Consider the following 13,071-nt stretch of genomic DNA (forward strand, 5'->3'; position numbering starts at 1 on the left):
GTCACTTGTAGAAGAGATGTTAGAGCATGCAAATTTACAGCAGCTGCTAGAAAATGCTAAGGCAGAAGCTAGAAAAATCCTAGTAACTGTACATCACAATGATAGTGTTATAAAATAGGTAATGGAACAAATTAAGAGGGTGGGAGAACACCACTGGTTGGAAACTTCTTTGGCTGGTCCTTCACTGCCACAAGCATCTTCAAAGCACTGCTGTACCCTGGAGTAGTTATACTGCTAATGTAAATCTGTGTGTGCTTTGCCATAGTAGCGAGTTGCTACTGGATGAGGCAGGTGAAACTGCACTGACAACGAGGTGCAAGGGCTAAGGTTGGCCGAATGCCTCCCACCATATTTAAGGGCAAGACTGGGTTGGCCTCTGTTTGCCACCAAGAAGAACCTTTAGCTCCGCTGTTGGCTACAACCCAGCAGGCATTGAGCAGTGGGAACACATGCCATGCCAAACCTTGATGTAAGGGATGGCCTCCTCTGTTATAAGAGGGCCATCCAGGAGGGAAGGGCAGGCCAGGTAGCCTGCGGTTGGCATGAGAGATGATTTAGTCCAAATCCCCTGCTCAAGCAGAGTCACCTAAAGTAGGTTTCATCATTCTCACAGTAAGAAAGCAAAAGTTAGCATAAATAACTATTATAAGTAATAATAATATAATAAGTAACTATTGTATTTGAACTTTCCATCTTTAAATGCTAATGTCAAGAAACTGATCTTGTGTGATTTAAGACTCCTCAAGCAAGGAAGGGGATAAGGAAAGCCAAGGACTGTGCTTTTGGAAGTAACAGCGTCTATTCTCCAGGTTCCCAAGACTCCCAGTCCATTTGGCCAACAAATCGGTGAGATCTTGTCTTTGGAGCCTGGACATCACCGCTTTGCTTTGCTTTTCCTCCCTGTCATAGAATCATAGAATGGTTAGGGTCGGAAAGGACCTTAAGATTATCTAGTTCCAACCCCCCTGCCATGGGCAGGGACACCTCACACTAGACCATGTCCCCCAGGGCTCTGTCCAAACTGTCCTTGAACACTGCCAGAGATAGCACCTAGAGATTTGTTGCCAACTTGTGAAGAATTGAAGTCAAAGTATCATGCAAAACAAAAAAGGGGGAGATGTAGGAACTGCAAAGCCATCCTGTTCCCACTACATGGATAATTAAAGAAGAAGAAGAATTACTGATAGTGCACCTGGGTCTTGAGTAAGCCAAGGAGAATTTGGGTGCAAGGTTGAGCTGGGAAACAGCCTGGGGAGTGACTGTTCATAGAATGGAATTTATAGCGACTGAAAACAGTTACTGGGAAAGATGTAGTTGCTGTTTGGTTTCATGGCTCAGACCCATATCTGTATACTATATATTACCACGCTTGAGTAAATAAAGTAGAACTAGTTGTGAAAGCAGCGTGTTTGTGTGTGTGTATGTTTAGCCTCTTTCTTTACAGACACCACAATCGCTCAACACCTGTGTAACAGCGTGACTATACATTTATTATCAATTTCTGGGATTATATTCCTGATAAAAGCAAACATAGAATCATATAATGGTTTGGGTTGGAAGGGACTTTAAAGCTCATCTAGTTCCAATCCCCTGTCATGGGCAGGGACACCTTCCGCTAGACCAGGTTGCTCAAAGCCCCATCCAACCCAGCCTTGAACACTGCCAGGGACAGGGCAGACACAGCTTCTCTGGGCAAGCTGTGATAGTGCCTCGCCACCCTCACAGGGAAGAATCTCTTCCCAATACCTAATCTAAATATCCCCTCTTCCAGCTTAAACCCATTCCCCCTTGTCCTCTTGCTGCATGTCCTACACGAACATAACATTAAAATTCACTTCTGAAAAAACATGTAATTACAAACATCCTTTTCTTCACACATCTTTTGTTTTTTATATTGTTATTACTTACTGTGGTATGGGAGAGAATAGAGCCTCCTGGCAGAGTCTCAGCAGATGTACCACTGACAGGTGTAACAGCTGATTGAACAAATTTGGCTTGCACTGGAAATCCCAGGTGAACAGTAGATGTGGCTACAGAAGTTGGTTGCTAATAAAGGAAAAATAAGCATTTTATTTATATTCCTCCTTAGTAACTTGATCTCCAAGACTTTTTAATAATAGCAATTACATGAGTAATCATTATTAATGCTGAAAAAAACAAAACCAAACCATTAATATGTTCTCAAATATATATTCACAAATAATACAAAAATGAGCTTTCTTATGTTCAATGATATGTTAGCAATATTTCTCCTAAAAGCTATTTGCCATACAGTTATTTGGAAAAGATCAGGAAAAACACAATGTGACTTTGAAAAAAACTGATATTACATTTGATTCATTAGTTCGGTTATAACATTTACTTGTCAGTACTCCTCAATATTTGAGTTTATAATTGCCTTCTGTGTGCCTTGATTACATAGCTGAAGCTTTTATCTTTGTGCATTTATCACACACAGACTGCAAGGAATTCACTGCATATGTACAGATGAGATTAGTGTAGGATGAATGGGAAGTTATATATCTTAATCTTTCTGAACTTCTGTGTTTGGCACTGCAATCAAAGTATCTTTTCTTAAACTTGGGAAGAGGATGGCTGTATCAATTCCCTACAAAGGTAAGTACTACTGTATAGAGGTATGAATTCTGAACCTTCAGCAATGCAACATATAAGGATAAAACCACTGACTTTATCCTAAACCCATATACTCAAGTATATCTATATACTATATAGTAAAGGATATAGTAAAGTATACTATATCCTAAGTATTATCCTAAGCCCATATACTAAAATCCTAAGGGAAAGCAGACTACACCTCTATTTCAGGAGCTTCCGCTGTTCCTAGAGAAAGGTGGCTCCTTCCTCACATTCTGTCCTGAATACAGGCCTAGCTGATGAAACTAGAGGAATTTTCATGAGAAACCCAATTCCTTTTCCTCCCAAACAGCTGGGAGAAGATCTGGCAAATGATGGCCCTGGGATATGTGAAGAAAAACCTGTATTACCAGGCTGCAGAAGCAGTTTAGAACCTGGACAGCTCTGCACATATCAACCAAGTCAATCTCATTCAAGAGCATTTAAACATTGCCTTATTTTCCCCTCCTCTGTTTTTGCAAGTGAAGGAGGAATTAGTTGTCAAGAGGAGCAATTTATAGAGCTGTCAAATTTGATAACTTTTCAGACAATCTTTCTTATATTTTTAAAGAAAGTAATTCATAATTCATTTTATATTCTCCAGTTATCACTCTAAACACTTCTTAATGAGTTGCCAAATTAGCCGAGCTTTTGCAATTTCTTTAGCATGTTATTTAATAACCTGGGGTTTACATCTAACTACATAGCTCATAACACACATTTTTAAACACAATAATTATTTAAAGTGCCTATAAAATTAACACTGAAAGCAATCACTTAGCTGAGTAACTTCTGACAGTGGCTAGGAATTAAGACAAGGTGAGAAAAAGCAACCATACTACCTATGAAGCATGAAACCTATGACTTTTTCTGATATGTTCTTCATAGTAAGATACTATTTCCTACAATACTCACAGCAGACTGTAAATTTCCACCTGCGTAGACTTTCTACATAAGTAAAAGAGTAAAACATAAAGTCAGTGACTGAAGTATATTACTAAATTTTACACATTTAAAGCACCCTCCAATTTAATTCAAATAAAACTACCTTAAAATAACTGAATAAAAACATAATAGTAAATCTGAACTCTGCACAGTAAAATAACAGTCATCCCACTAACATACTGAAGAAACAGGCATTTGATGTTCTAGAGGTTAAAAACTGCATAGCCTGCAATGTTCCTCAATCTTGCAAAATATTTTGCAGGACTCGCAGAAGTAATGTTTATATTCTGCCTGTCTTGACTTAATGGTACACACAATTTTTCTGTCTCAGTCACAGTGGAGACTAGGATTCCTGAATATTATACTTCAAGGACATAAAACTGTAAGACACTATTTTCAATACATACTAAATTCCTACTGAAAAAATAATTCACAGAATTTAGCTGATACATCAAAATTTGATTCTGAAAGAAAAAAGCTTAATTATAAACTTACTGAAAAAGTTTACTTTTCAGGACATATGATTGCCTGTGTTTTAGAACTTGAACACTTTTCTTGATTAATCATGACTACTCAAATAACTGACACTTCTAAAAACTTAGCATAATAATTGTCATTGGACATTTCCTCCAGAAAACCAAGGAATAGTCTCTAGTTATAAACCATCCGCCTAATCAGTCTAGTGTCTAATTCTGATATGATAAACCTTTAGACTTGAAAACTTTACAACCTGGTTTTAAAAGACCATCAACCATCATTATTAAAGAGCACTGTAATGATATAAAGAAAGCAACTGCCTAGAAAACATAGGGTTAAGATATTTGATATAAGGAAAGCAAGTGCCTGGAAAACATAGGATTAAGATACTTTTAACTTAGGTCTAAGATAGAGAACAATGTTTGTGTTGTAAGTCTGTGGTGTGATAACATAATTTAGCAGTCTTACTAACAAGAGTGAATTATTTCTTTCCATCCTTCTAATGAGTGAATTATTTCTTACCATCCTTCTACTTACCAGTTAGTTTGGAGACAGCGACTCCCGAACATAGCTTTGGATATTCATTGTCTGCCCAGCCTGTTCTGCTTGCAATAAATTTTGTATGAAGGTCACACTGTTCTAAATCTTTGCCAGCTATCAGAAACCTGCAGATACAGCTGGTTTCAGCTAGCTTTGTGATTACTGGAGCATCCAACTGTGCCAAAGGTGAAAAGTGCACTGTGAGGAAGACTGCATACTTCATCTTGAAGAACCCTGCCCACATGAGGAAGACTACTTACTTCCTCTTGAAGACCTCTGGCTACGACCATCGGAGGGCAGTGCGCAAGCGCCAAAAGGGAGGAAACTTATGATAATAAGTACCTAAACTAACTGTAATATCCCCACCGCTCTCTCAGGAACCTAATGAATATGCATGTTTGTGTGTAATAAATATCTGCTTGCTTAACCCCTCGGTGTGCAAGTTAGGAGGAGCGATCCCCCTTGCACCTAGGCCTGTAAAAACATAGATGCTTTATAACTCTCTCTGAGTTGTAGAGTCTGATTACGTGCTTCAGTAAGGTCAAACATTTATAAAACATAAGCACTGTCAAAATGAAAGAGAGTCTGCAGATCACATGCAGAGCCATGGAAGTTCAATGCAAATTTTTGAAGGACAAAATTATTTCTTATCCTTGGTAATAACAACAAAGAAAGAAATGATACAGTACAGTCTGGGCAGCTACTACAAAGATATGTCAAAGGAAATGAATCCTGACAAGCTGAAATACCATGATTCTAATCACACTACACTGAAATAATCAAACTTTCGCATCCTGTAAGACATTTATCATTCATGAGATCTTGCAGGTTTCCTCTATTCTCAACCACCTTATTAGCACTAACAAATGTAAAGCAGTATCTGTAATGAAGTGGGGTATCTATGGAGGCAGAACCCCACACAAAAACAATTGCATCTTTATAATACATGAACTCCTTCAGATTTTAGGTATCTCTACAAACACATGAATGCACAGTATCCTCACAGATGTAGTATTATATAAATACAGCAAGTTAGATTATATTCTTCCTGCAACTTCAGCTGCTTTGCATAACTGCCTGAGGCCAAGATAATCAACTCCCAGTATTTGCTGTGCACACATCTTAAGGTTGACTTTGGGATCCAAACTACAGTCTTCTAATAATGACTGAACACTGTCCTGGGTTCAGCAGTAGCAGTCATTTTTCTCCTTCTTGGTAGCTGGTGCAGTGCCATGTTTTTGACTTTCAGTCTGGGAACAGCGCTGATAACACCAATGTTTTTAGTTGGTGCTCAGTGATGTTTAGTCTGACCAAGGACTTTCTGAGTCTCATGCTCTGCCAGGGAGGAGGGGAAGCCAGGAGGAAGCAGAGACAGGACACCTGACCCAAACTAACCAAAGAGGTATTCCATAACACAGCACATCATGCCCAGTATATAAACTGGGGGCAGTTACCCGGAAGGGCTACATCTCTGCTTGGGTCAGGCTGGGTATCGGTCACAGGTGGTAAGCAGTTGTATTCTCTTCCCTTGTTATTTCCCTTATCATTATTACTATTGGTGTTAGCAGTAGTGGTTTTGTGTTATACCTTAGTTACTGGACTGTTCTTATCTCAACCTGTGAGAGTTAAATTAGTTATATTCTCCTCCCCATTCCTCCAGGAGAGGGGAGAGGAAAGGAGGGGACTGAGCGAACAGGTCCGTGGTTCTGGGTTGCCGGCTGGGCTAAAACCATGACAGTTCTCTCTGGCGACCAACATGGGGCACGAAGGCTTGAGATAACGGCAGATCTGACCGCAGAGCGTCCAACTGTATTTGTGATAAGCATTCATTGTTCTGAATTAATAGTCACTCCTCACAATGCTGATTTACTGGCTCTCAAAGTTCCTGCTCTTGATCTCAGAGCTTCAGCATGTCATACCATACTTACAGACGGTATTTGCTGGTTTAGTGTTTATTGGCTGGGGGGCCTGTGCTAAGGTTCTTCTTTCACTGTACTTTATGGTAATGACGAGCTCCTGGTGCTACTCAAACCCCAAGCACAGTGCCTGCACCAATCCCAACAACTGATACTGCAGCCACTCGAACCACAGAAATAATCACTGCAGCTAAACTAGAGGACCAATTCGTGCCAATATCAGTTGTCCCCATACACAAGGAAAAAGCAAAAAAGAGGAACAAAGAGAAACACACACAATGAAGAAAGATGAATTAACAATGTAATTACAACACAGGACAGCATCTGAAAAAGAGATATTATTATGAGAATCAGAGGAAGAGGAAGAAGAAGAGGTGACTTCTTGACCCTGGGCCTCAACTGAGCTATGGAATATGCAGAAAGATTTTACCCGTCAACCAGGAGAGCACATCATCACCTAGTTGCTCCGATGCTGGGACAATGGGGCTGACAGTCATGAACTAGGAGGTAGGGAACCCAAGTAGCTGGGATCACTTGCTAGAGAAGGGGGAACTGACAAAGCAATTGCAAAAGAGAAACAGTCCCTCAGCCTTTGGAGACGGTTCTTGGCAGCTGTGACCTACAAGGGTGATGTTATGAGTCGTTCAGCGAAATGGACCACGCTAGAGAAAGACATCCAGTCTCTGAGGGAATGAGCCATTGTAGAGATGATCTATAGCAAGGTGGGTGCCAGGGACATATCTGTAGATCCAGATGAAGTCAAAAGTACACGACATGTGGCAGAAATTTACACGGAATGCACTGTACACTCATTGGCAGGAATAACCTGACGTGACATAGCACCACCAACAGTGGATGAAGTGATTTGTCAGCTCTGAGAGTTCAAAAACAATCTCACCCCTTCCATCACTTCAGCTGTGGAAAAACTGTCCCAGGAACTCAAACAACTGAGAAACAATCCTACCTACAACTGAGAGAAACCTACCTCAGCTCTGGAGGAATGGGTGCATGAATTGGAGAACAAAGGCCAAGGATGATAATCCCATGAAAGCTGTGGCTCAAGTTTCTGGTAAGCAGTTCCAAGGATGGAGTGGAAGAGCTGATTTCACTACAGCTCTTGTCATAAAGACGACTAATGCCTTTCTACAAGATATAAGAGAACAATTCTGTGATATTATTAGAGAGGCCCTACCTCCAGCCAGGTGGAAGAGAGGGACAATTGGATTTACTGGACTGTGTGGAACAGATGGCCTGGCATATCAGTCCCACAGAAGTATAAGGCTCTAGTAGATACCGGTGCACAGTGTACCCTGATGCCATCAAGCTGTCAAGGGGTGAAACCCATTTATATTTCTGGAGTGAAAGGAGGATCCCAAGAGTTGACTGTACTGGAGGCTTCAATCAGCCTGACTGGGAGGAAGTGGCAAAAGCACCCCACTGTGACTGGTCCAGAGGCTCCATGCATCCTTAGCATACACCACCACAGGAGAAGTTACTTCAAAGACCCAAAAGCTGCTTTGGAGACAGAGGAAATTGAGCAGCTGTCCACCTTGCCTGGTCTCTCAGAGGATCCTTCTGTTCTGGGGTTGCTGAAGGTCAAAGAACAACAAGTGCCAATCGTGACCACAACAGTGCACCGGCAGCAATATTATACCAACTGACACTCCCTGATTCCCATCCATAAGCTGATCCATAGACTGGAGAGCGAAGGAGTGATCATTACGACCCTCTCACCCTTTATTGGCCCCATATGACCAGTGTAAAAGTCTAACAGAGAGTGGAGACTAACAGTAGACTATTGTGGCCTGAATGAAGTCAGACCACCATTGAGTGCTGCCATACCAGACATGATAGAACTTCAATAAGGACTGGAGTCAAAGGCAGCCAAGCGGTATGCTACAGCTGACATTGCAAATGTATTTCTCTCAATTCCTTTGGCAGCAGAGTGAAGCAACAGTTTGCTTTTACTTAGAGGGGCATCCAGTGCACTTGGAACTGATTGGCCCGGGGTGGAAACAGCCCTACCATCTGCCATGGAGTGATCCAGACTGCACTGGAACAGGGGCAAGCTCCAGAACACTTGCAATACGTTGATGACATTATTGGGTGGGGTGATACAGGGGAAGAAGTTTTTGAGAAAGGGAGGAAAATAATCCAAATCCTGCTGAAAGCCAGTTTTGCCATAAAACGGAGTGATGTCAAGGGACCTGCACAGGAGATTCAATGTTTGGGAATAAAATGGAAAGACAGGCATCGCAGGATGCCCATAGACGTGATCAACAAGATAACAGCAAAGTCTCCACCATCTCATAAGAAAGAAATATAAGCTTTCTTGGGTGCAGTGGGGTCTATCATGTGACCTGGAAGAAGAATGATTTCAAATGGGGCCCTGAGCAACAACAAGCCTTTGAGCAAATCAAATGAGAGACAGTTCACGCAGTAGCCCTTGGACCAGTCCAGACTGGGCCAGATGTGAAAAATGTACTCTACACTGCAGCTGGGGAGAATGGTCCTACCTGGAGCCTCTGGCAGAAAGCTCCAGGGGAGACTAGAGGTTGACCCCTCGGCTTTTGGAGTCGGGGATACAAAGGATCTGAGGCCAGCTATACCCCAACTGAAAAAGAGGTACAGGCAGTCTATGAAGGGGTTCAAGCTGCTTCAGAAGTGACTGGCACTGAAGCACAGGTCCTCCTGTCACCCCGGTTGCCCGTGCTGGGATGGATGTTCAAAGGCAGGGTTTACTCTACACATCATGCAACTGATGCTACATGGAATAAGTGGGCTGCACTAATTATACAATGAGCTCGAATAGGAAACCCCAGTCCTCCAGGCATTCTAGAAGTCATCATGGACTGGCCAGAGGGCAAAGATTTTGGAATGTCACCAGAGGAGGAAGTGATGCATGCTGAAGAGGCCCCACCATATAATAAATTGTCAGAAAGTGAAAAGCAGTATGCCTTGTTTACTGAGGGGTCCTCCTATATTGTGGGAAAGCATTGGAGAGGGGAGGCAGCTGCACAGAGTCCCCAGTGAAAAGTTGCAGAAACTGCTGAAGGAGAAGGCGAATTTAGTCAGTTTGCGGAGGTGAAAGCCATCCAGCTGGCCCTGGACATTGCTGAACGAGAAAAATGGCCAGTACTTTATCTCTATACCAACTCATGGATGGCGGCAAATGTCCTGTGAGGGTGGTTGCAGCAATGGAAGCAGAGCAACTGGCAAAGTAGAAGGAAACCCATCTGGGCTGCTGCACTGTGGAAAGATATCACTGCCCGGGTGCTGAACCTGGTGGTGAAGGTACATCATGTAGATGCACATGTACCCAAGAGTCGGGCCACTGAGGAACACCAGAACAACCTGGTAGATAAAGCTGATAAGATTGAAGTGGCTCAGATGGACTTAGATTGGCAACATAAAGGTGAATTATTTTTGGCCCGGTGGGCCCATGACACTTCAGGCCATCAGGGCAGAGATGCAACATATAGATGGGCCCGTGATCAAGGGGTGGACTTAACAATGGACACTATTGCCCAGGTTATTCATGAGTGTGAAATATGTGCTGCAATTAAACAAGCCAAACAGTTAAAGCCTCTTTGGTATGGAGGACGATAGCTGAAGCATAAATATGGGGAGGCCTGGCAGATTGACTATATCACACTCCCACCAACTCACCAAGGCAAGCGCCATGTGCTTACCATGGTGGAAGCAACCACCAGATGGCTGGAAACATATGCTGTGCCCGACGCCACTGCCCGGAACACTATCCTGGGCCTTGAGAAATAAATTTTGTGGCGACACGGCACCCCAGAGAGAAATGAGTCAGATAATGGTACTCATTTCTGGAACAACCTTCTAGACACTTGGGCCAAAGAGCATGGCACTGAGTGGGTATATCACATCCCCTACCATGCACCAGCCTCTGGGAAAATCGAACGGTACAATGGGCTGTTAAAAACTACACTGAGAGCAATGGGTGGTGGGACTTTCAAACATTGGGATACACAATTACCAAAGGCCACCTGGTTGTTCAACACCAGAGTATCTGCCAACAGGACTGGCCCAGGCCAGTCAGAACCTTTACGCAGTTCTATGTGAACCTCAATCATCCAATGAACTCAGGTATATGCTGTTGCCTGCTATGGAGCACTTTTATAGCCCAACAACTAGATGTCTTTAGGTCACCAGCGACTGGCCCTGACTTCCCTCTGACCATCATCCCAACAAAAAAAATGCACTTTGACGAAAACAGACAATCTCAGCAGTGACCAGACGAGTTCCACAGTCATCAGCAGGCAACAATCCAACACTGCACACCACCTCTCCTGCTCTGAAAGACTGTTACAAGAGATGGAGCCCGACATCATGGACTGGATGAACTCAGCAGCTTTATACGGACTGGTCCATGCACTAAGGAATGATATCTCTCTCTTTGTGCGTGTGTATGTATATATAAATATATATATGTATGAGATAAGAATAATGAGATATTGAAAAATAACGGATCTGAGCATGATGTGAATGGTATGGAATAAGGGGTGGATACTGTCTTGGGTTCAGCAGTAGCAGTCATTTTTCTCCTTCTTAGTAGCTGATGCAGTGCTGTGCTTTTGACTTTCAGCCTGGGAACAATGCTGATCAGACCGATGTTTTGAGTTGTTGCTAAGTAATATTTACTCTGACCAAGGACTTTGAGTCTCATGCTCTGCCAGGGAGGAGGGGAAGCCAGAAGGAAGCAGAGACAGGACACCTGACCCAAACTAGCCAAAGGGGTATTCCATACCACAACAAGTTATGCCCAGTAGATAAACTGGGGGCATTTACCCAGAATGGCTAGATCGCTGCTTGGGTCGGGCTGGGTGTCGGTCAGCAAGTGGTGAGCAGTTGTATTCTCTTCCCTTATTATTTCCCTTATCATTATTATTATTATTGGTGGTAGCAGTAGTGGTTTTGTGTTATACCTTAGTTACTGGACTGTTCTTATCTCAGACCGTGGGAGTTACATTCTTTTGATTCTCCTCCCTATTCCTCTGGGAGCAGGGGAAGGAAGGGGTGCAGGGGAACGAGCAAGCAGCTGTGTGGTTCTGAGTTACCACCTTGGCTTAAACCACAACAGTAATCAAACGTTAAACATCGGGAAACACACATCGAAGTTATTTCAAGCAACCTACGCAACCATCAGTTAAAAAATATAAAGGCATCTCTTCATCTCTTTCCATTCAGAATTATTTACCACTTCTGCAAACACAGACTGTAGGAAAAACTACTTTAAATTCTGCCTATTATTATGGCACAGCTGCCCTGCACTAACATCCAAAGATACTTGCCTCTACATTTTAGTAAGATAGTTCAGCTCTAACCCCTAATGGCCTGAAGCTGAACAGCCTCCCTAAGCAATTTTAAACCAATGCAGCCTACCAAGTAATCTAAAAAACAATACCCCTTCATCCTTGAATATACATCACTTCTGATTTGAAATAAGCCCACTCCACTAAAGATTTTGGGGTAGGGAAGTACACTACTCTGTCAATCCAAATAAAAAAGGAAATGTAGTCATGACACAGACAAAACTAAGTGTAGACCTATTACACTTAGAGGTGAAGCAAAGGAATCAAACCTTTGGTTGTTTTTTTTTTTAATAAAGTGTATCTGAAAAGTTAATTCTTGAAAATACTTGTATTGAATGTGGTTGGCTTTTTCTTTTCTATTAGAATCTAGCTATCCCGTGCATCCATTCAGCATGTTGGGATCACAGTGCTTCTGATTCAGAGGAACAAGAAGCACTTACTGAACCAGTGGTACAGAGTCCAAATTAAGTTCAGGCTAAGAATGAGCCTTCTAGCCTCCAATGATCTTATAGTCTGAACAAGGTCTTGAGAGACTTTATAAAGTAGGGGTTTTTTTTAATTTTTTTTTTTTTCTGAAATATGAAAAAAAAATTAGGCCTCGGAAAAGAAACTGCATTTGAATAAGTATTTAGTGTTTTCACAACAAAAAAAAGGTGAGGAAAGCACATTTGCAAACACACATGAACTAACAATATGTAAGACGGAGGAAAACACAATGCACAAGAGTAAAGTGAAATTAAGCCAGACATACCTGAGTTGTTGATAGGCGAAAAACAGGGCCAGTTGTGGGCACAGAAAGTCTCTGAGACATGCTGACAGGACCCTGTCCCTGCATGTGTACTTGAGCCTGCATTTGAGCCTGTGCTAGAGCCTGCTGAGGCATCATTACAAGCTGTCCAACATCCATGCGCACCAAGACCATATCTAATGAGAACAAAGTAACAATAACTATACAATAAAGAATAATATATAAAGAACTATAACTACAGAATATAAAGCTTATATATAGCACTGTACATTTTTATTTATACTGTATATTCTTTTTTTATTCTGGTGTAGCATGAGGTGTTATTTCAAGGAAGAAAAGTAGCCCCCACCAGCAGACAAAATAATAATTCAGTTTGGAATTCAAATAACTGTAGTTTATGGATAACAGTGACTAAAAAAAGGTCACTTGAGTGTATAGGCATACTTTTAGCAGTCTAGTCAGGGTCAGC

At 42.0% G+C, this 13,071-nt stretch overlaps 1 protein-coding gene across 1 annotated transcript in view; it reads right to left on the reverse strand.

The window, feature by feature from the left end:
• The window catches only part of LOC130601371 (transcription initiation factor TFIID subunit 4-like), a 76,561-nt gene that overhangs the window by 47,914 nt on the left and 15,576 nt on the right, over positions 1-13,071 (reverse strand). Inside the window, exons 2-3 of the mRNA XM_057413408.1 lie at positions 12,606-12,778; positions 1,909-2,046 (exon numbers count right to left, since the gene is read on the reverse strand). Of these exons, the coding sequence (XP_057269391.1) occupies positions 1,909-2,046; positions 12,606-12,778 (311 nt within the window). The remainder of the gene's footprint in view (positions 1-1,908; positions 2,047-12,605; positions 12,779-13,071) is intronic.

This window comes from Pezoporus wallicus, unplaced genomic scaffold, assembly GCF_028554395.1.
Source record: "Pezoporus wallicus isolate ANWC-B61680 ecotype Strahan unplaced genomic scaffold, APGP_CSIRO_Pwel_v1 contig_741, whole genome shotgun sequence".
Taxonomy (NCBI): domain Eukaryota; kingdom Metazoa; phylum Chordata; class Aves; order Psittaciformes; family Psittacidae; genus Pezoporus; species Pezoporus wallicus.